This window comes from Acipenser ruthenus, chromosome 12 (genome assembly GCF_902713425.1).
Source record: "Acipenser ruthenus chromosome 12, fAciRut3.2 maternal haplotype, whole genome shotgun sequence".
Classification (NCBI taxonomy): Eukaryota; Metazoa; Chordata; class Actinopteri; order Acipenseriformes; family Acipenseridae; genus Acipenser; species Acipenser ruthenus.
In genome coordinates, this window is record NC_081200.1 from 16,808,673 (window position 1) to 16,833,408 (window position 24,736).

Here is a 24,736-nt window from a genome sequence, read left to right on the forward strand (position 1 = left end):
AGCCCACCCTACAGGGATAATTAGGTACTGCAAATAAACAGAAAATAGGTCAAATCAGGTCAGAACAACTGCATTGAAATAATTAAATATAAACCAGGCAGTTTTATTATCTAAAATAGCTCATTTACTATCACAATTCAAGAGTTTCCTATAAGGGGGGCACACGTGGCACTTAGGCTTGCTCAGGTCGCTCAGCCCTGCTTTATGATATAGTAGAGTTCTTTATAATGAAAAACAATTCAGACTCAGAAGTACCAGACTGTATATCTGTGAAAGGGGCTCTTCATTATTTTTGGATAATCAGTTAATTACAAACTAAAATAAAATCCCCTCCCTCCCTCCCTCCCTCCCTATTTTTGAATAATATAAAAACACATTTTGATAATAAAAGTAATTTTGATTCTAGATTATATCACTGTCCCCTTTTAAACACAGCCCCATAATGAAACCCGGCAGTTGCTGGTTGCTTAATAAATCAAGGCTTGGCACTTCTCTGCGGTGGTCTGCTCTGGCTGATGTTCTCCAGTGTTTACTCCAGATCCTCTCCCTGGATGTTTAGTTTATTTTAGTTCTTGACGCCAGGATCACTGCTCCTTTTTGTTTGTGTTTATGGGAGTTTAGATAATTCGTCTGATCCTTTCCCTACCTCAAGATTATTTGAGGAAACAGAAAGAGGCCCTCCCTTTCAAATGAACAGCTGCTGCATTTTCACCACTGCAACCAATTCAACAGAACAGAACGATACTGGTAATAAATATGTTAGTCTGAAACTACTGTATGTCTCATACAGTGCTGCACAAGAGGCATTACACATCCAATAAACAACAAAAACTGCATGTCAGCAATCAAAACCTTTTATTGTTCAGAACAACAATGACGATAGTGTGTTCTGTGCAGTAAACAACATGCAAGATAATGTGTCAAGGATTAAGCTGTAATTATCTGCATTTTAATTGGTTATGATTATTTAGCTGCTTGTAAAGGTAGTGAGTATCTGTCTGTATAGCATGGTCGGGTGTATCTGTTTATGTAGCACGGAGGTCAGATATATCTGTCTATATAGCGCGGAGGTCAGGTGTATCTGTCTGTATAGCATGGTCGGGTGTATCTCTTTATATAGTACAGAGGTCAGGTGTATCTGTCTATATAGCCTGGAGATCTGGCTGGTTTTATCCAATTGGGATTAAAGTTGTAAAAGACTTAAGTTAACTGATATTATCAACATTTAGGGATATCAGTTTCACAGTTAGATTTTAACACATGCATAGTGAATGTGTAGGTCACAGTGATCTACTTTTTTATGACACAGACCGCTTACATTTTTTATTTACACCTGTGGTGGGGGGTGAATGCTACTGACATACTTTGAACTTGTAGCTGGTAAACTTAGTCGGTAAATGAATCATGAAAAAGTACTTATTTTGATCGCACCTACAGTACTGTGTCAAATTCTGGTCACCACAGTATCAAAAGGACATTGTGGCTCTGGAGAGAGAAGAGCAACCAGACTCATCACAGGGCTTAAAGGAATGAGCTCTGAAGATAGACTGAAATAACTGTATCTATTTAGCCTAGAAGAAAGAACAATTAGGAGGAATTTAGCTTAGCTTTAGAATCTTAAAAGAAGTTGACAAAGTTAACCCTAGCCAATACTTTAAGAGCAGCCAAAAAATCAGGACTAGATGGCACAGTTGTAAATGAAAATATACTTAGGACAGAGGGTAGGAGACACATCTTCACACAGGGAGTGGTGAAGGTATGGAATGGGTTACCTAGTCATGTGTTGATGCTGAATCATCTGGAATCTTTAAGATCCAACTAAACAAAGTTTTGAGATCAATCAACTACTAGGAACCGGATGAGTATAGATGGGCCGTATGGCCTCCGCTTGTTCGTAAATGTTCTTGTGTTCTTATGTTCTTATGTAAATGTTCTTGTGTTCTTATGTTCTTATGTAAAAGTTATTGTGTTCTATGTTTTTATGTAATATGGGCTGCAGTGTGGAGTAGTGGTTAGGCCTCTGGATTTGACTGGAGGGTTGTGGGTTCAATCCCAGATGGGGGACACTGCTGCTGTACCCTTGAGCAAGGTACTTTACCTAGATTGCGCCAGTAAAAACCCAGCTGTATAAATGGGTAATTGTATGTAAAAATAATGTGTAAAAAATAATGTAATTGTATGTAAAAATAATGTGATATCTTGTAACAATTGTAAGTCACCCTGGATAAGGGTGTCTGCTATAAAATAATAATACTATCTGTGCTGGTCTAAAATGTTATTACAGTACCGGTACTACACCACTGGATTAATACAACTACAGTATGCCTTGTGTGAATGGATTCATAACCTTGACATTTAAAACTGAATTAATTATTTTTGTAATTAAACACATATTTCAACAGTACTGAAACCTAGTTTCTACATTAAAGCCAGAGCTTTTGCCTCCCAAAACCTTATGCTGGGGGTCCCTTATTGAGTTACATTTAGAGCTTACAGTACATCCAATAACAAACCAAAAGCAAAAGGATTTGGTTGTTGCATTGCTCCTTTGGATATCATCATCCAAACTAAATGGTTACAGTCAAACATAATATGTGTATATACTGTTTTGAACAAGTTACAATGACATACCACGATCATCAACGTGTAATTAAACCTCAGTACCTGACAGCTGTTATTACATGTAAGATAATTGACCACAATTACAATGAACTTGTCAGAGCTAGGGGCAGGATAAAGATCTATACCTTATTTTCAATAGGTGTGTGTGTGTTTTGTTGAGATTCTTTTGGCCAAGAGTATATAATAATAAATATCCCTCCTATTGCTGAAATGCAGTTATTTCTTTTTAACATTCTATTTCAATTTTCACTCTTTTACTCATAATCTTTTCTGAAACATGTGTGACAATGATGGTAAAGCATAAAGAAGCATAGGAATTAACATAAACTAAACATATATGCACTCGACATTACTATCTGCTTAGGACTGTACATATGCTGTTATAAACAGGACCTCGTTTCCAATAGTGACGCAACTTAGTAAGGACCCTCCATATCACGAGTCAATTGAAAGTATAAAAAGGTTTTCATCTGTCTCATTTTAACTGCTTATCCAGTTGTGGAAACTTGGAAACAACATTCTTTACTTGAGAGTGTCATTTATATGAAGGAACAATACACTTAAAGTTTTACAAGGGCGTACTCTGAATGCAGGTCACAGTGATCAGCAAATCAGATCCCTCTAGTAGGGGCAAGTGGCGTGCTAAGAAGGGATAAACGTTGATGGGCCAAACTGCCTCTTCTCGTTCCCAAAAGTTTCTTATGACACTGACAGCTTAAATGTTGTATTTAGAGCTGTGTGGGGGGATGAATGCCTCTGACATACTTTGAACTCAGGCTAATTGAATCATGGACAAACTCTCCCTTTAAAGCTTGACTCTGAAAATATTTTTAGACAAGCACAAATCTATATACCATGTTTTTCTAATTGTATTACTCCATCTTTATTATCTGAAACAGGCAAAAATCCAGATTTTTTTGTAAAAACAGATACACGACATCAAATGGAATTGTTCGCCCCTATAATTTCAATATAATAACTTATAATAATAAGTGAAATCATCCAATTCTGATTCCCAGAAGAATCAAACATAGAGCAAAGCAGACCAATCCCAGGGCTTAAAGGAATGAGCTCGGACACTACTGCATTTATTTAGTCAAAAACAAAGAAGAGTGCGGGGGGACTTGATTGAAGTCTTTAAAATCTGCAAAGGAGTTCACATAGTTAACCCTAACTATCCTCCACATTACTCACAAGTATATTCTTTCTTCTTGTACATTTTTGTTAACATACTGGACATGCATTCTCTGGCAGTACTGATGTAGTTCCACAAAGGATTTCACAAGGATGTCATCTTTTAACAGCCTTTTTGACACAGAAATATTCTTCATACTCCAAAGACACCTACTGGAATCATTGATACCCCCTGACACTCTAGGGATACCACTGTTTTTTTTTTTCATCTATTTAAATCCATTTTGGAAAAAGTCTGTCATATAGAGTCAATATTAGCCTTTTTGGTGAAAGTTGAATTATGGATTAGCAGTGGAGAAAAAAGTGGTTTACTTTTTAAAACTGGTTGTCATTTTTATGAGTTTATAGCAAGTATTCTGTGAGAGCTGTCACTCACCCATAATTTATCCACTATTCAATAGTGCTAAATTAAATTGATTGTAGAGAAAAATTATTTCATAGATCTTATGGGTCATGCACTTTCATTCATTATATACCTCAAATGTGCAGCTTTGGAAAAGAAACCTCATGTTATAACAAACACACATTGTATTTTAAACATCAGGTACTACATTAAGTAACAGAAAGTTCTCAGTTTGCTCACCTTGCCTTTAGGAAGTCTGTTACTGGCTTTGCTTGTCATGTCTCCCCAGTAGTGTCTTTGAGGTCAAAGCATGTCAGTCATTAGGGGAAGCAGCTGGCTGGTTACTGAAAGGAAGGATAGCCCTGAAAGGGTGGGGGCGATTTCTTTTCTCTAGGTGAAATGACCCTGGAAGTACAAGACCGTCTAAAAGCATGGCTTGCAAACAGAAATTTTAAACAGAGAAATACTACAGAAACCTAATAAATTAAATGACAGTCATTTTCCACTAGAAGTCATTGTCATGCCTGGCGTTTGTCAATTAATTTAATAAGTTTCTTTTTGTATCTTTTGATCTTCTACCATTGCTTGTTCTTATGGTTAACCCAATTAAATTAGAACAACCAAGGCGGTCATTTTGCAAAAATTAGGGAGATAAAATACTGTCATACCTATTCTGACCAGGAGCAGTCAAATTGACCGATACATATAAACCATATTATAACAATTAAATGTTGCAGTATTATTTATATTCATCAGTCAGGGCTTGCCGCCATGTATTGAAGTTTGATTATATCAGTCTGCATTCCTCAAGTGAGCGGCCTTCTGACATTTCTATTGTTTCAATGAGCCTCTTGATAGCCCATCTCAGCCTTGACAGCTCACTCTGGCTTGTCTGCACTCTGGTTACTATACAAGTCACTTGTTCTTCTAAGAAATTAATTGTTACCCCAATACATATTAAAATTGGATTGTGGAAGATGCAGGACAGCAAAGCAGTGTTCGTAATTACTGCAGATTTTGCCAAACAACGATTCTGATGCAGCAGAACGGACAATGACAAAGCAGACTTAGTTTGCGAAGATTAATCTTCCAGCAGCAGTGACACCGAGGCCGCAAGAGAGCCCATGGGAGAAGAAGCAATCCTGTGGCAGCCCCTGCTAGCATGCCAGCCACTTCACCTGCACCAGCCCCTGCACTTGATCCAGCCGCTACTTTACCTGAGGCAGCCACTTCTTCAGCGGTAGCGCCAGCTCCACCTGGCACTCAAGAGGCTGGTAATGCTGGCACTGTTTGGAACAGTATAAATCCTGGTGTTTAAGCTGCAGGTAGAAGGGGTGAACATAATATTTTGAAGAAAGTTCCAGTGCCCATGGCATATGCAAAACGCAACATTGATGAGAGCGCATTGAGTGCTTTTCGGCTATTGCTTGAGATGGATACGCTTCACCACATACAACGCTGCACTGAAGCAGAAGCCCACCGACAACTACAAGATGATTCCTGGTCAATGCCATTGGAGGAATTAGAAGCTTTCATTGCACTAGTATATGCGCATGGAGCATTTGGTGCCAGAAGCCTGGGTTATTGTTGATAGCTGTGCCAAATGCTCAAAGACAGTCTGCGGTAAGTGCACTGCATATTTTGAAAAGCACAGGAGCTGCATGATTTGTGCCAGCACTTACACTTTGTAAACGATTGTAAATGAAGCCCATTTTGTTGTTTATTTAAATAAATCCATGTTTATTTATTCATGTCATCGATTATAGTACGTCTGTCTATAAACGCATAGTTTTGGTTGCATATATGCGCTTTGTTATGTAGGCAATATAAACCTGTTTATTTTAAATCTTTTTTTATACTTATTTACATCGTTTCAGTTGTACAGTTTTGTATGTACATGATACACCTGTATATACACACATTTATTTTCAAATATTAGTTTATTTAATTTTTTACCATTTTTTGAGGTTGTGCTTTATGTAATATGTTTGTATGTAAACACATTTCTGTTCAAATGTCCGTTTATTTACAATGTTTTGGTTGTGTAGATGCTTTGTATGACGTTCCTGAATAAAACTACGACTTATATTCAATTGTTTGTCTTTTCATTATAATATTTATGCTGTTTTTAATACGCCGGTCAAATTAACCGCTCATGGTTGTTCTAGGTATGCCTATAAACGTGGTTGTTCTTGTGTTAAGGGGTTCATATTTAGTTTTTGTCAGAAACCCTAATAGTTCTCGATTTAATTCAGAATTGGAGTGACTTACTATTCATGAAGTCAATATTTATAAACACCACTGTAAATTTGCAATTTATCAGACTACCTTAATTGCCTAACCTCTATTGCCCACTGAATGTAAACCTACTTAGAAATGTCTGCAATGGTTAAATGAATCAAAGCTGATAACTGTGCAGGTGTTCCAGGACGATTGGTTCTGTAGCTTGTTATGCTGGTTCAAGAAACAGCACTAAATTAAAAGTCCCTTTCATTGTAGATTATTACAGCCAGCTGAAGCTCATGGAAATCATTGTCAAGCAGGGCCTGAGCTGGCCTCTCGACCTGGCAGTGGCATGCGGAGCATGCAGGGACTGAGGCTGCCAAGTCTCACTGTTAGCTAGCAGTGCCACGCTACACTTCACACATTGTTCAGATTTCCGAGCAAACACACGTTAAAGCCAGTTTGAAACGCTTACCAAACAGCATGCACAGCTGCCCCACTCACTCTGTCAATCAAAGCACATGACTTGAATTTCAAGACTTCCGTATATGTTTTAAAAGGGAAGTCTCATTTAAAGAGCTTATTTGAATTCAGCTCCCATAGTTTACTGTAGAGGTGGAACGACTACTATTTTGAGTCAAGGTAAAAATAGTCAACCAGTCACCGCTTAAAAAAAATATTAATAGGTAATGTATTTGATAATGTCTGCTGCTCTATTTGTGAACATACTGTTTTATAACACTTTGCTGTTTGTGTGTTATATTTTAAAACCGCATGGAATCTGAACTATTTATTAATATTCAGAAATGTCATTTGTATGTTACTTGCCTTTTCCATCCTTCTAAAAATGCTTCACAATTACTTTCTGTTTCAATTAAAACAGCTGAATACAATTAAAAATATTGAAATTGCTAGTTTGCTACTAGTGTACACTTTAAACACACACAAACATTGTTATTTGTGTTAAGTTTGTGATTTTGATGGTCGTGAAGTGTTTTGCAATTGAAGGGTGTGATTGGTCGATTACCAGTTTCTGAGGTTGTCTGTCACTTTTCTTTCAACTAGTCAGCTGTTGCCCCTGCAGTGGTAACATGTGAAAATAGACAGGTATATGGTCATTAAAATCATTGAATCCCCACATAATTGGAGTAGGTAGTATAACAAAATGTCAAAGTCTCAATAACAAGTTACAGTAACATGCACCCCACAATACATTTCCAAACGAAAAATTGCAACTCTCAGTATAATGAAAACATTAATGACCATTACGTTGATCAGCCATGGGTGAAGAACATCACTAAATATTAAACTTTCACAATTATTATTATTATTATTATTATTATTTATTTCTTAGCAGACGCCCTTATCCAGGGCGACTTACAATCGTAAGCAAAAACATTTCAAGCGTTACAATACAAGTAATACAATAAGAGCAAGAAATACAATAACTTTTGTTCAAGTAAAGTACAAGTTTGACAAACCACAATTCAATAATACAGCAGGTAATAGTGATAGTTACATCAGGATATGATTAAATAGTGATAGTTGCATCAGGATGTGATTAAATACAAAGTACTACAGGTTAAAAACTTGGCAGATTACAGTATTCTTAAGTACAGGATTAAATGCAGTAAAATAGGGGCTGATAAGAGCAAAATAAAGCACATTTACATGAAGGGTGATAGTGTCCCAGGATACAAACAGAGGAGTTCTACAGGTGCTCTTTGAAGAGGTGAGTCTTAAGGAGGCGCCGGAACAATATTGTATACAGAGATCCAAATCAACACAGATTCAAACAGGCAGTCTGAAAGACTGCCTCCATACACCCCAGATTAATGATAAAGGTCCTTAGAAAGTTTCTTTTCATTTTGACATTTTCTAGACAGATGTAAAAATGTTAGTGAGTTTAATGCTTTAAAAAGTTTGAGTCAGGCACAAGCATATTGTAATGATTCCTTTAAGACCTGTCTAGGGCATATATATGCCTTTAATAAATGTCCCTTATTGAGCCCCGCCCCTGTATTGTTGTGGGTAGGCTTGCACATCCTGGCTTAATGAAGCATTGCAGTGATCCTGCTCCCTGTTAGGTGAAGAAGGGTAAAACAACCCCTGTACTGTAACAAGCCTTGTTAGCTTTAGGTTTATGCACTGGTAAATATGCTGGACTATGTTCAGAAGCAGTGAAATAAATGTTACATGACCCGCAATCCTGTGTGTGAAGTGAAGTGTTAATGCTGTGGATTGTTGTACAACCTACCCTTGCACCTCCACCCACTAAAAATACATCTTACAACATGTCAGTCCTGATCTGAACACCCCTTAATACAACAGCTGTAAGTGCTGGAGAGCTAAGACTGTATTAATATACAATGCAAGCAAGCTCTGGTCATAATACATTATTGCATATGGGCTCAGCACTGAATCCAGCAGGTTTTTGATCTAGTTGAAATACAGTTGGGTTGGGGAGTGGAGAGTAAATTACATTTATCAAATCCCAGGCAGTGCAGAGTAGGTCAAGTTACTATTTCAAAATGACTATAGGGCATAAATTCAAGTTGAACATAAAAATAATTAAAAACAGAAGTTAGGAAGCTCTTTCTTTCTAGAAAATAATACATGTGTGGAGGAGCCTACTGGGGTTATTCAACTAACAAGTGCTGCACTGTGGTTACAGTGTAAAAGGAAAAGTCTCGATGGACTCAATGGCCTCTCATTTCTGACAGCAGCAGAGCCCATGATATCTTGTGAACTGTTCAAGTGATTGCAGCTAACAAAGGAATGCCATAAATCTGACCATTTGTGCTCTTCTATTTGTTATAGAGGTCTCAAATGTGCAGTTTTGAAAGTAAACATTTTATTTTAAAGCATACCTGGTACTACAGTAGATTAAAGAAATATCTGTTTGCAAACCATGCTTTCAGAGTGTGTTGCAACTTCATGGTATTTCACAGGGACAGTAAAATTGTCCTCACACCTTCGACAGCTTCTTTCTTGCCATTAACCAACCTTTTGCTTCCCTTATTGACTGATATGCTTTCAGCCAGTAACATGCTTTGACCCAAAAGATGCAGCTGAAGTGAAATGACCTAGGAAGTGCTATTTTCCAGAGAATAAGGCATGACACATGGAGCCTGAGCACTTCCTTGTTTTAAAATGAAAATATAACATGTATTTCTTTCAAAGCTAAACATGTGAGATCTGTGTTGCTAATGGAAGTGCACAACATGCAAGATTTATGGAATTACTTTGTTAGATACTATTACTTTAATGTAGTTCACACTTTTTATTAATCAGCCCTTTTAACTGTCTTAAGTAGCCGACTAAACAATTTACTGAAAAAAAACATTGTATTTTCTAAATCAGTGTGAAGTTGGCTATGATCGTCGCTATTGAGTTATTTTTTCACAGTTCCTGTTTATACTATATATTATCAATTCCTCAACTTTCAAATGGGACACCTTCTACTTAAACTACAGCACTTAGTGTCTGCCAAAGAAAATACACATTGCAATTAGATATTTTAATCCAATCTGCACATTGGAACTGGAGAAACTCAGATCGTCTTGCTGGATTTCAGAAATCCAATTCCTGCTAGTTTGTGGTGAGATTTCCATGCTTTTACCCCCAAAACTTGCTCATTTAGACTCACAGGATAAAATCCCATAATAAACATTGGTAAATACATGTAGCAGCAGTGTGTGGATTAACCGAGGTGTGCCATTCTCATAAAATTGAAATGCTAAACCTATTCAGCAGACCTGCATTCAGCCCTGCAGTCCACAGCCACTATGAGGTTCCAGCAACCCAATGTGCAGGAACCCTAAGTATATCATAATATCCTTACTGAACACTGTTTTTGTAGTACATCTTACGTCTACATACTTGTCATACATTTTATTTTGATGTTTTTTCTAAGACGGATAGGGAAAGTTTTTTAATTTTAATTTCTTAATAGAGCCACTTTTAAATAAGGGATAATGGTATTAGGGTGTATGAGGTAAATATGTAAACAATACAATTATCACTGTTAGACTACAACTTATTGTAATATTTATATAATTATTTAGCTTTTTTTAATTTAATAGTCACCAATTTGTTTTTTGTATTTTTCTCTCCAATTTAGTAGTGTCCAATTATTTTGTTTGGCTCAGCTCACCGCTACCACTCCTGCGCTGACTTGGGAGGAGCGAAGACGCGCACACGCTGTCCTCCAAATCGTGTGCCGTCAGCCGACCGCTTTTTTTCACACTGCAGACTCACTGTGCAGCCACCTCAGAGCTACAGCGTCGGAGGACAATGCAGCTCTGGGCAGCTTACAGGCAAGCCCGCAGGCGCCCGGCCAAACTACAGGGGTTGCTGGTGCACGGTGAGCCAAGAACACCCTGACCGACCTAACCCTCCCTCCCCCCGGGCGGTGCATGGACAATTCTGCGCTGCCCCCTGAGAGCCCTCTCCTCGGTCGGCAAAGGAATAGCCTGGACTCGAACCGACGACGTCCAGACTATAGGGCGCATCCTGCAAGCCCCCAATTATTTAGCTTTGTTTGTCTGGAATAATCACTGTACTCCACTAAAAGACTTTTTGACAGCAGGATTTGATTGTCCATGTGAAGCATTTCATCAGTAAGCATTGGTTTTAGAACAGGTGTCATTAATTAGTGTTATCTTCTCAACCATTCCATTATTGAGTAATAATCATCTCAGCCAATAATGTTTCGATTAGAGCAGTCATTATCCCACAGGTAGATGACCTCTAAAAGTTAACAGGTCTTTAGAAAATGTTTACATTTTTTACTGGATCTTAAAAGATATAAGAGAGCTGAAACCAGAATTACCGTCTTTAGGGTTTGGTCATATTAAAGAATGGTGGGCTATTGGTTAGATCAGGTAATTATAGATTATAGAAAGATTGATTGATATTTGTAATGCTATTTCCTTTTAGTGTTCCATATTGTTTTGTTGCTTATTTCTGTTTCCTTTTGGCTGTCTAGCAAAGCAATGTGTTCTCTTGTTTTGGAAAGGGATCTGTGGCTGATAAAAGTAAAGGGCAGAAATAAGACAACGTGATTGATCAAAGTGATTGCAGCACTCATCTGCCATATCTCATCTCTCTTACTGTAGCGTCAGCGTCATCCATGACAATCATTGTTCATTGAACATATCCATCAAATGCTGCTTTCCTTTAAAACACCACAATCATTTCTTGAGAACCCCCTCTGTGAAGAGGAACCCAGCTGGTCACAGTTGAGCTCCAATTCAGCATTGTGTAAGTTTGTGTTATTTTAGGAAAGATTGCCAGAAAGATCCTGGGTTTTGCTTTGGGCAGTTTTATTTGGAGCCAAGCAATTTATAGACTAAAATAAACTATCATCTGGGAAACCTCAGGCCAAAATAAACCCAGGGTAAAAAGGTTCCCAAGAATCTGTCTTGGAAAACATCAGAGCTTCCCCCATCAGAGACAAGCTTTCACAAAAGAGCTATCTGTCTTTCCCCAGGATTATCACCCCAGTATTTCATTATACAATAGAAAAGTCTACACATACATACACAGCTGGGCATGCTGTACCCACAGTGCACCTTAATAATGAAAACTAAAACTGTCCATTCTACAACTCTCCAGCACTGTCACCATGTTTAATGTTCAGTGCTGTTATGCAATGTCAGTGAGATGAGATGAGGTTAAAAGCTGTATAATAATAATAATAATAATGTATAACCACGAATGCAGAAGAACATTTTGAGTTTTGAAAGAAACACATGCTGTAGCAAACTTAAAAAAACAAAAAAAACATGGTATCTAGTGCTGTTTTGGGTTATGTTCTCAGTTTCTATGCCTTATTCTCAGGATATCTGTTACATTTGCGCTTCCTGGGTAATAGTGGTTGAGATGCTTGTTTGCGGTGTGCGAGGTCATCAGTTCACCCAACCTCCGCCCCATTACATTGATGCTGTGACTCAGATATCATAGATTTATTGCATTTGACCACTGAGGTTAAAGATGGGAAGCGTATAAGTGACAGTATTGTGTACTCTGTCAGTGAGATGAGATGAGATTAAAAGCTCTATAACCATGAATGCACAGTGGTTAAGGTGCTCACTTATGGTGTACAAGCTTGCAGGTTCTCACCCAGCCTCAGCTTTCCAGCACTATTACTCTGCAACCCAATGGATGGAACTCAAAAACTCCAGTCTTAGCTCCCCAGACTGCCAACCAACCAATTTGCCTCTGAAGGAGAGACAGAAAGACAAAGGGCTGCAGTTTCCAGTGCTATCAGCCCCTCACCTGATGCAAGTGCTTTGTCTATCAGTGTGGTGTAACTGTGCCCTGTAGCAGGCAGAAAGACACAGGGTTTTAGTCACAGGGTTTCAGTCTCCAGCTACCGCATGCCAGGCATCACAAAACCATCCGGTCAGTGGTGTTAATGCATTCAATTTACAAAGTCAATATTTTAAAGAACCTAAAGCTAATGAAATATTTCCAGTAAATGTTACCTAATACTGTATGTATTACAACCACTTCGTAGTCTCAAATTTTCTTAAATGAAAGCCAAACACAGGACAGCAAACATGCACAGTATTTGACTTTTCAATGTTTTTTTTTCCTGATGCAATTGGTGAATAATAGTTGAACTCTGCTCTGTGCTCATAGTTCATTCTTGCATTCCCATGTTCACTTAGCTTCTCACAGTCTTTCTATTTCAGGAGGTGTTGTGACGGAACTTTCCCATTGTGATTAGTAACAGAGAGAGACCAAGTGAGAAGATTAACAGTGACCTCTAGGAGATAAAGTTCACAACGTCTGGCCTACTCATTAATCAATCTCTGAATGCTCTGAAATACACACTTACCATAATGTCTGCATCTTTCATGTAGAAAATGTCAAATTTGGTAAGATTTACTATTTAATTAGCTATAACGATTAGGAATTATTTGAATGAGCTGGTTGTTATAATTAAAATTGTACAATACAAGTATCACTTTATTATCTTCCCCATATTACAAACTACCTGGAATGTAATTTTACTGTTTTTGCAAACCAACTGTTATTACACATCCGCTAACTGAAGTCATGTTGTGATTCTAGGGGCGAGGCTACGATCTCCCTTTGTTACCTTCATCGGCTAAACTACTGTGCCTGCCTACTTCCACAATGTCCTGATGTTCTTTCTTCCCTGCTCCTTCCCTCCGCCTCCTTTGCAACAGAATCTCCCTTCCAATGCCCCATATCACAACAGATAAGATTTATGGAATTCTTTTGAAAAAAGTATTCCACCCGTCCTCGCTCTCTCCATATTTAACCCAATCTTTGTTCTATCAGTCAGCTCTCCCCCTCTCTCCTCTCTTCCTCCCCTTGCACCCCTAAGCCTTGTTAGCTCCAATCCAATCTTCACACAGTCCACTTATTGTTAACAAGGTCTTGCGTTGTTCAAAATACCTCTCAAAGATCAAGAAGGGCTTTATCCATGAGTGTAGCCAAGTCAGCTCAGAAATGTTTAAACTCCCTGCCTCCGGAATGAGATGTGGGGGTGGGGGTTGTAAAACAGTTGAACGTTTAAAGTTAGGGTGTTAAAGGCATAATTCATCTTTACTGGCTTCTGTGTAATGATACGCTAGTGACATGTGCCATGGTGCTATAGGATTGCTATAGTATTGCCCTTCATTTTCATTTTCTATTTATCAGAGAACTGTTACATTTATTTAATATGTTCTTAGGTATTGATGTGTATTAAGATGACAGACAGAGATCAATACTAAAGCAGTAAAAGCTGCAGTATTTTGAATTATAATAATACAACGTATGATATGGTAACAGAGCACACAGATGTTTTATGATCCAATATAGCATTAAGAGACATGTATATTGTATTTTCTAAAAAAAAAAAAAAAAGTATGAAGCATATCTTACATTTCACAAACCATTTCAATGACTTTTTATTTTCAGTACTGTGGAAACTTCTCAGTTTCCTATATTTGACTTCCATATTCTGGTTCTGTGACTTTTTGCTTTCTGGATGATGAAGACCTAATACTTTAAGATAGTGGCTTCATACTTGGTCCAAAACTGTATTCCATGATTCTATATGTAAAGTTTGGTCGTGGCGTCGTACAAGGAAAATGAACCATGATATAAATGATGCAGATCTTTCTTACATACCAGTATACATTTTACATCAGGTTTAAAAGCCATTTGATCAGAGAAGCAGTGTGCACCTGTATGCTTTCTTTTTCACATAAAGTATGAATACTTATTTTCTTATGGCTGAGTGAATCAAATGTTTCATTTCTGAGAATTGAGGTCCTTGTTATATTGTATGATATTATATGCATTTATATATAGAAATGCAGACAGTTTTAGTTTGTTTGAATGCGGTTTTCCCTAAAAGGTCTTCAAATTAAACCAGACTAGGATTCCATGTATTCCTCTGGTATATTCAATACTGCTGGATTTGTGATTCTAGGATTACATTTGAAAAAAAAATGAAGTTTTATAAGCATCAGAACATAGCCTACTTTGTAAAAACAGTTCCACAATAACAACAGATTTGCTAAATGTCTTAATTAGTCAGATTTATATTAAAGTATTTGTAGCTTCTAAAATAATGTCGCAAATCTTACCTGTTGTGCACTTTGATTGAATTGATATCACATGTGACATTTTCTATAATTTTTTTTCATAGTAAACGTGTATTTTAATTATAAAACAAGATATTTGTTGCTACTGAGTTTAATTAACGTCTGTTTGCAAGTCATGCTTTCAGGTAATCCTGGATCATTTATCCTGTCATTAATCAACCAGATACTCCCACTATTGACTGACATGCTGAAAGCCAGTAACATGCTTTGACCCAGAAGACACTGCTCAGGTGAAAAAAATGGAAGGGGGAACAGACTTCCTGAGAGTAAGACATGGAAGCTGAGAACTTTCTTCAAACTAATGCATTACCAGATATCATGAATTAAAATGATTAAAAGTGAACACAACTTATGTAGCAAATTGACGTGTAAGGTTTATGGAACTATTTGTTGGTAAGCTACAACCCCTTGGAAACTGTATGTTAATAATATTGTGTTCAATGGTGAATTTGAGACAGAGCCAAGGATATGTTGACAGGCTCATAAAAGTCACCAATTTAAACACAAAATTCAGAGAAGTTGAAATCCAGGGACCCTACTATACTGTCTTTTGTCTCCATTGGGTCAGTTAGTGTGACTGATATATCAGAGCAACACATAGTACACTGGTACTGGTTCAGCAGTGTAATATTGATGGTAACGAATCTTACATTTTGTAAACAACGCTCACACTCCAGTGTATATTAAAAACTTCTTTCACACCACAGAGTAAAACTTCTTTGGGTGGTCTCTGACTTGTATGCATCTTTAGAGGAGCTGTAGGGTAGTTAAGAACATAAGAACATAAGAAAGTTTACAAACGAGAGGAGGCCATTCAGCCCATTTTGCTCGTTTGGTTGTTAGTAGTTTATTGATCCCAGAATCTCATCAAGCAGCTTCTTGAAGGATCCCAGGGTGTCAGCTTCAACAACATTACTGGGGAGTTGGTTCCAGACCCTCACAATTCTCTGTGTAAAAAAGTGCCTCCTATTTTCTGTTCTGAATCAAGGGTGCCCGCAGCCGTACGCACGTTATGCACTGTGCGTACCATTGGATCTTAATATTTAAGTAATCTTGTGCGATCCGCAGACGGATATTGTATTTATGAAGCAACCCGGGGTTTCGCTCTGCAGTTTATTTACGTTCTGAATGTTTCGCCGGGTTACAGAAGGAAGGAGGGAATACACGGCCGTCAATCTGTCTGGGTCCACCAATCCTGCACAGGCACTCAACCGCCTGATTTTTACTTAAGGGGCGGAGTTCAGCTAATGCCTTACCTGGTTTGTTGAACACTGACAGGGGCGGAGTTTAGAGGAAGGGGAGTGTTGGTGTGTGGAGAGGAGATAAAAAAAAAGTTGATCAATAGAGAAGTGTGAACGAACGATTATTTAGAATATATAGAGACAGTTATTTATTATTGTTTATTTAATTTGACATGGTCCACGTCGGGCAGTGGTCTTTTTTTATTTTATGCTTTTCAAATAGTACAATATGAGCAAACGGAAGCAAGTGAGTTTATTTGATGCCGGCTTCAAAAAAGTGCTTTATTCTGATGATTAGAGCAGGAAGGGTGAATCAGATCAAAATAACAATATTACAACAAGTACCGAATCGTCTGTTTCAGGGACTTTCAGAAGTGAGATTTTCAGTACTGAAAAGACGACAGGACCAGCATTCAGTGTAAGTACTAGTAGTATATCTGAGATTGAAGATGTGCAAGATATTGGCCTTGTCAGTGCAGATGCACTTAAAACGGCACCCGACGCAATAAAATTAAGTGCTTTTCAAAACCGGTTTCAGCCAAAAAAGGGACGGACAGCACCATTCCGCTGTATTTTTGGAAAGAAACGACGAGTCCCAGATGAATTCTTTGACGAGGCCTTGTGTCCAACATTGCAATACAGTGACGCAAAGGATGATGTGTTTTGTGTTGCCTGTTTCATATTTTCATCTGGTGACATAGTACTACGATCACGACCTCTTGTGGACTGGAGCAACGCAAAGAAAATCATTACAAAACATCTTACAACACAAACGCATCTGAGTGCTCAAATACGTGCTGTTGAATTTTTACGTGTTTGTGATAACAAGCAACAGTCCATAATTTCATCTTTGAATAAAGCCCACCAGGAATATGCAGAATGCAGTAAGTCAGCTCTGAGAGCAATTGTAGATTTAATAGCGGTTTGCGGTAAACAAAACGTTTCAATCGGGGGTTACACCGACGAGCGTAGCAACTTCAGAGCTTTTTTAGAGTACCGAGTGAAAGGAGATGAGGCACTGACAAGGCACTTACAGCAAGCACCAGGCAACGCGAAGTACTGCAGCCATCGTACAAAACGAAATTATTGATCTGTGCGGAAAGCAAATACGTGATGGCATTCTACTTAAATGCAGAAATGCTAAATTGCTCTCGTTGCTGGCAGACGAGAGTGCTGACATTAGCTGCACAGAACAAGTGTCCCTTATTCTAAGATATGTGGATCAGTCACCATCAGGGCAGTTCTCTGTGTGAGAGGACTTTGTGGCTTTTATTTCAACAAGCGATACAACAGGTGAAACGCTTACCACCCTGCATCTGAACCACCTGCAGCAGTCCAATTTGAACCCCTCCAACCTGGTCGGACAAGGCTACGATGGTGCTGGAAATATGAGTGGCAAAATACGTGGAGTGCAGGCCCGCATCAGAGAGAAATACCCCTCAGCAGCATATGTGCAGTGCAGAAACCGCAATTACACACTCAACAAGAATCCCTTTAGTTCGCAATACACTGAATACCGTTCAAGAGATTGTGGCTTTTGTGACTGCATCTCCAAAACGAATGCAGTGTTTTTGGATAAAAGTGACACAAAGCAGCATCTGCAGAAGTTTTCTGACACCCGCTGGTCTCAGCATGATGCGTGCCTCTCCACTGTCATCATAAACTATGAAAATGTGTTTGCCACCATCGATCATTTAAAAACAGACACAGACCACAAGTGTAGTGACACCGCTGTATCCATAGCCAGAGCAATGGAGTCATTTGAATTTCTGGTCTGTATTATTGTGTGCCAAGGGTTACTGCAGTATCTCACTCCACTCAGCAATGCTCTTCAGAACCCGTTTTGCGATCACGTGAAAGCCAGTCAACAAGCCAGCAATGTAGTTTCTCTGCTTGGGGACAAAAGGGCGTACAGCACCTATACCAACCTGTGGGAAGATGCATGTGCACTGGCTGAAAAAATGGAAATAACTGTCTCAATGCCTCGTATTGCAAGACTTCAAACACAGAGCTCGAATGTCCCAGCTGTAATGCCACAAGAATACTGGCGCTTAAATCTATTTCTTCAATTTTTGGATCATCTAACCACACAGTTGAATGATCAAGTGTGCAGTTCTTTGCCTCGACTTAAAGCCCAATATCTTCTCCCCAACAAGTTGCCAATGCTGACCCAAGCAATGTGGAGTGAGATAAGAGGAGTACGAGGCTATGATGCCCCGCGTGTACAAACAGCTGATAGAGCTTGAGCTCTGGAGGCACTGCAATACTGCCAAGAGCAGCAGTGAAATATGTGAAATATGAGAGGACACAGTGATACTGTACCCTAACATCCACAACATCTTAAAAGTACTGCTTACCATGCCTGTGTCCACTGCTTCAGCTGAACGCTCCTTCAGCTGATTGAGGCGCTTGAAAACTTACCTGCGCAGCACCATGTCAGAGACGCGACTCACCGGACTAGCACTGATGAATATTCACCACGATGTAGCGATCGACAGTGAGAAGGTGTTGCGGGACTTTGATGCAATGGGAACCCAAGGAATTCCTCTGCTCTTTCAGGATTGAGCAAAGTAAAAACACATTTATAGTTCTATTAATATTAAAATGAAAAACACATCATTATTATTATCATAATCATTATTATTATTGCACAATTTTTTTTGCTACAACATGCAGGAAAATAAAGTTTTATGTTTAGTTAAATGGGATGAGTAAAGGTTACATTAGTGATTGTAAAAGTAATTAGAAATGTATGGTTTGTGGTTTCCCCTCTGGTTTAAATATATATTTCAAATAGATTTATGTATACTTTTTATTGTTGTAGTATGCTATTTGGTTTACCGTTTAGTATTTTATGCGATGTCAGTGTGATTCAGTTTTTCGTACCATGTGAAATATTTCTGGGGGCGCTCCTGTTCTGAATGCCCCTTTATCTAATCTCCATTTGTGACCCCTGGTCCTTCTTATTATTATTATTTGTTTATTTAGCAGACGCCTTTATCCAAGGCGACTTACAGAGACTAGGGTGTGTGAACTATGCATCAGCTGCAGAGTCACTTACAGCTACGCCTCACCTGAAAGACGGAGCACAAGGAGGTTAAGTGACTTACTCAGGGTCACACAATGAGTCAGTGGCTGAGGTAGGATTTGAACCGGGGACCTCCTGGTTACAAGCCCTTTTCTTTAACCACTGGACCACACTGCCTCTATACACTGCCACACACTGCCTTGTTTCTTTTTTCAGGTCAAAAAAGTCCCCTGGATATTGTCTATACCTTTTAGGATTTTGAATGCTTGAATCAGATAACCGCGTAGTCTTCTTTGTTCAAGACTGAATAGATTCAATTCTTTTAGCCTGTCTGCATACGACATGCCTTTTAAACCCGGGATAATTCTGGTTGCTCTTCTTTCTAGTGCAGCAATATCCTTTTTGTAACGAGGTGACCAGAACTGAACACAATATTCTAGGTGAGGTCTTACTAATGCATTGTAAACTTTTAACGTTACTTCCCTTAATTTAAATTCAACACTTCTCACAATATATCCGAGCATCTTGTTGGCCTTTTTTTATAGCTTCCCCACATTGTCTAAATGAAGACATTTCTGAGTCAACATAAACTACTAGGTCTTTTACATAGATCCCTTCTTCAATTTCAGTATCTCCCATATGATATTTATAATGCACATTTTTATTGCCTGCGTGCAATACTTTACACTTTTCTCTATTAAATGTCATTTGCCATGTGTCTGCCCAGTTCTGAATTCGGTCTAGATAATTTTGAATGACCTTTGCTGCTGCAACAGTGTTTGCCACTCCTCCTGTTTTTGTGTCGTCTGCAAATTTAACAAGTTTGCTTACTATACCAGAATCTAAATCATTATGATTTTCATTACACGAGAGTAGATGTTAAAACTTCATGCTGATTTGAACTCGGCTCTCTCCAAGATAAGCACCAACTAAGATGTAGCTTTACAGTAAACTAATGTGATCCATATGTGTCTCCATCCATTTATGTTTCCTTCCATATGATGATGTAGATATCCTTCTGTCTGGTGTTAATGGCTGAAGTGTAATGCTGGCTCCAGGGATCAGCTTATTTTGCCTCCCTAGCGCATCAGCATACACAACGGCTGTGATGCTGGCTCCGGGGATCAACCACAGTGCGGCCTCCCCAGCGCATCAGCATGACAACCGTCTGGATTGAGCTAAGTAGGGTACATCTCTGGGGTCTTCAAGTGGGCACCTTCCATCCTCAGTGTTTCGTCGACTAGCCCACGACACCTCAAGAGGGCTCGACGGTGATTCTGGCGTCCCAGCATCACCCCCCTCCGTCCCCCACTCAACTCAGCCCAGCTTACTTAACTGTACATCAGCGTTTCTTTCTTTCTATTGTGCTTGAGATCCCCAGCCAGAATCTTTCCGTCTCAACCACAGCCAATTGCTGCTCCTCTCTGCTGCTTCAGATAAGTTCTTCACTGTGCGACGCAACTCTTGGCCACTGAATCCGACGTCTCTGAGAAACCGGGTTGTAGAGTGTGCCACAAATCCTCGACAACCCACTTCCACTGGGTAAACCCGAACTCTCCATCCTCGCTGTTCCGCTTCAGTGGCTAGTTGAGCATACCGCAGTTTCTTCCTCTCATACGCCTCATCTACAGCATCCTCCCATGGCACTGTTAACTCTACCAGGTGAACAAGGCGTGCTGATCCAGACCACAAGACAATATCTGGTCGAAGGTGGCTGGTAGTGGATCTCTACTCCGAATCCCTCGTTCCATCTCATCCCACAGATGCTCAATTGGATTGAGATCTGGTGACTGGGCAGACCACTGCAGTAAGCTGAATTCACTGTCATGTTCATGGAACCATTCCTGGACAATCCTAGCCTTGTGGCATGGGGCATTATCCTGCTGAAAAGCAGATGGTTACACTGCTGCCATGAAGGGATGCACCTGATTGGCAATGATGTTCAGATATCCTGTGGAATTCAAACGTTCCTCCACTTTTATCAAGGGTCCCAATGTGTGCCATGAAAACACACCCCACACCATCACACCACCACCACAAGGCTGCAATGTTGACACGCGGCATGATGGATGCATGTACTCATGTGGTTTTCTCCATACCCTAGTCCTCCCATCAGCGTGAAACAGCAGGAACCGGGATTCATCAGACCAGGCAATGTTTTTCCAATCCTCCAGTGTCCAGTGTTTTCGTTCCTTAGCCCACTGCAACCGCAGTTTCTTGTGTTTTGCTGAAAGAAGTGGAACTCTGGTCATCAGCTGCCATACCCCATTCGTGTCAAGGTACGACGAGTTGTGCATTCTTTTATGGGTCTTTCGGCACCAATGTTGTACTGTACTGTCAGTTGACTAACTGTAGCCCGTCTGTTGCTCTGCACAATTCGTGTCAGCCTCCATTGGCCTCTTTCATCAATGAGCCATTTTCGACCACTGGCCTGCCGTTGGCTGGATGTCCTTTGGGTGGTGGACCATCCTTGATACACACGGGAAACTGTTGAGCATGAAAAACCCAGCAGCATTGCTATTCTTGACAAACTCAAACCGGCGCACCTGGCACCTACTACCATACCCCATTCAAAGGCACTTAAATCCTTTGTCTTGCCCATTTACCCTCTGAATGGCACACATACACAAACCATGTCTCAATTGTGTCAAGGCTTAAAAAATCCTTCTTTAACCTGTCTCCCCTTCATCTACACTGATTGAAGTGGATTTAACAGGTTACATTAATAAGGGATCATAGGTTTCACCTGGATTCACTTCGTCAGTCTATTTCATTGAAAGAGCAGGTGTTCCTAATGTTTTGTACACTCAGTACATATTTCATTTGATGGACAACATATTCGTTTCTTAAGTTGATTAGAAAGTATTCACTCTTTTTTGTACACCACACATCCCAACCAAATATGAAATATAGACTTCATATCTACATGGCAAATGCATTGCAGCCATGTAATATTTTGCTTTCTGAAAGATAAGACCACATGTTTTGAGATATTGACTTCATATTTGGTATATTTGGTGAGCCTCTAGGTGTATTAAATGTGTCCCCAAATATGTAAAAGTCTTCTGGTAAACTTCATTATGCTTTGTATTTGTGTGGCACAGGTGAACAACAATGGTCTGGTCTCATTCCTTCGCGAGGTGTCCCAGTTCACACCAGTGGCGTTCCCCATTGCAGGAGACCGGCGAGTCCTAGCACCTTTCTGGTCTGATGTGGATAACAGGCGCGCCGGGGAGGTGTACTACCGCGAGAGCAAGGACCCCGCCGTCCTGCAGAGGGCGACAGAGGACATCCGGCGCTACTTCCCAGAGTTCTCTGAGTTCACCGCTACCTGGGTTCTGATTGCCACCTGGCATAGAGTCACCTTCTTTGGGGGCAGCTCCTTCTCACCGGTAAGGGCTCTAAAATCTCCAAATACTTTTGGGGTTTATTCATATGTGCAGACCAGACTCAACTTGGAAGAACATGCCCCTGTTTGTGAACACATATTGAAATGGGAGGCCAACCAGTTCTGTGTTGTTTATGATTTTTATTTCACATCTTTTTCATTTGGATAGCCACAGTCATTTCCAACTGTGCTGCACCTAAAATACTGACTAGGGTTAATTACGTCACCCCTGACCCTCCCCTGATATTGCGGAGTGCTTTGTGAAATTGACTGGCAGTATATGTGCGGACATATATATATATATATGTATATATATATATATATATATATATATATATATATATATATAACAGCTAATTGCTACATAACTGCAAGATGACTAATATTAATTTGGATATGAATATCCAAAGAGTGCAGTTGGCCCTCAAGATTGCTATTCAGTCCCCTAGCATATGATTTGAAATAATATTCTCTATATAACAGATGCTAGTGAAAGTATCACCAGCCAGCCTTGATAACAGCACCTATTCTGCAAGCATTTCAAATTTGTCATTTAAAAATTGTTGTCATTGATAGGTCTGTAGCTTGACATACAAATTGACTGCAAATTAACTCTCATTGAGTTTTGACCAGGTTATAATGTATCTCTTATAAACACCCAGCCTCCTTATAGTCCTGGCTGTCCCTCCTAAACCACCTGAACCCATTAATTAAGTATGCCTTTCCATCTTTAGGTAAAAGGTTTCTCTAATACTAGTAATGTGTAAAGGAATAGAGCCCTACATTTAGGTGCATAGCAGCAAAAGTGTGACCGCTCCCGTGCGCCTCCTCTTTCAGGTGAACACGTTCCAGGGGGTGCTCATCACAGATGGGGAACTCTCCTTCACTATTTTCCACTACGAGCAGATCACCTGGACCACAGGGATGCACGCCAGCAGCGGAGGTGATTTCGCTGGGCTGGGAGGGATCGCTGCACAGGTAGGATCTGAACACCAGCAATGTGTTTGAGAACACCAGCAACATGCCATCTTACACACTGTGTTGTTTGTGAAGTATCTGCTATGCAATGTGGCATTTACATGGCTTGTTCCTTTTTGAAGTTTATTTTTTGGGGGCTACAGTAGTAAATTACTCACCTGTTGGTGTATGTATTTGACTGGGGTTCTTCATTGGAACACTATGAATCCTGAGATTGTCCTTGCATGGAATTTTCCACCCTGGCCACATTTTGCCAGCTGCTTGACAGTAACAACGAATACATTGAAAATGATCATAGTAAGCAGCAGAGCCTGTAAGCCGTGTAACAGGATTTATGTGTAACAGGATTTATTCAGAATATTGTAATCTCCCAAGTGTTTAATCTGTAGTATTTTGTACTTAATCATATCCTGATGTAACTATCACTACTTAATCATATCCTGATGTAACTTTCACTATTATCTGCTGTATTATTGAATTGTGGTTTGTCACACTTGAGAATTATTGTATTTCTTGTTCTTATTGTATGACTTATATTGTAACACTTGAATGTATTTGTATTTGCTTGCGATTGTAATTCGCCCTGGATAAGGGCGTCTGCTAAGAAATAAATAATAATAATAATAATGAAGTTCCAATAAAGAGAGGGCTCAAAATAAAAGGTGAGTCCTTTGTAACAGTATTGTGTGAGCCCCTGAAAAATAAAAGTTGAAAAGGCGCCAAGTCTTGTAATGTTTTTGACAACTTATATAAATAATTTAAGTAAAATCACAGGCATAAGGGACTCCCTTCGTAACTTTTCAGATGCTTTTTAGTTGGACATTGTACAGGGTGATTAGAAAATAAGTTTACCACATCAACGCACCATATCATTAATGTGGTAAACTTACTTTCTAATCACCCTGTATAGTAGTCATGTGACAAATGTAACAGTTTCAGTTCATTAAAGTCCATTAAAAAGCTGAAAAATGTCAAGCACTCACCAAACAGTATCAAATATTCCTTTCTTGTTTTATTTACAAAAAGACATTTTGCTAGAAGATTCAAAACAAGCTGAATACAAAAATTGACAATTTCAGGTCAAAG

The 24,736-nt window shown here is 39.3% G+C and overlaps 1 protein-coding gene across 3 annotated transcripts in view; it reads left to right on the forward strand.

Annotated features, from left to right (window-relative positions):
* The window catches only part of LOC117416464 (sushi, nidogen and EGF-like domain-containing protein 1), an 83,348-nt gene that overhangs the window by 5,070 nt on the left and 53,542 nt on the right, over window positions 1-24,736 (forward strand). For all 3 annotated transcript variants that reach the window (XM_059034614.1, XM_034027545.3, XM_034027546.3), the window contains exons 2-3: window positions 22,389-22,676; window positions 23,510-23,650. In XM_059034614.1, the coding sequence (XP_058890597.1) occupies window positions 22,389-22,676; window positions 23,510-23,650 (429 nt within the window). The remainder of the gene's footprint in view (window positions 1-22,388; window positions 22,677-23,509; window positions 23,651-24,736) is intronic.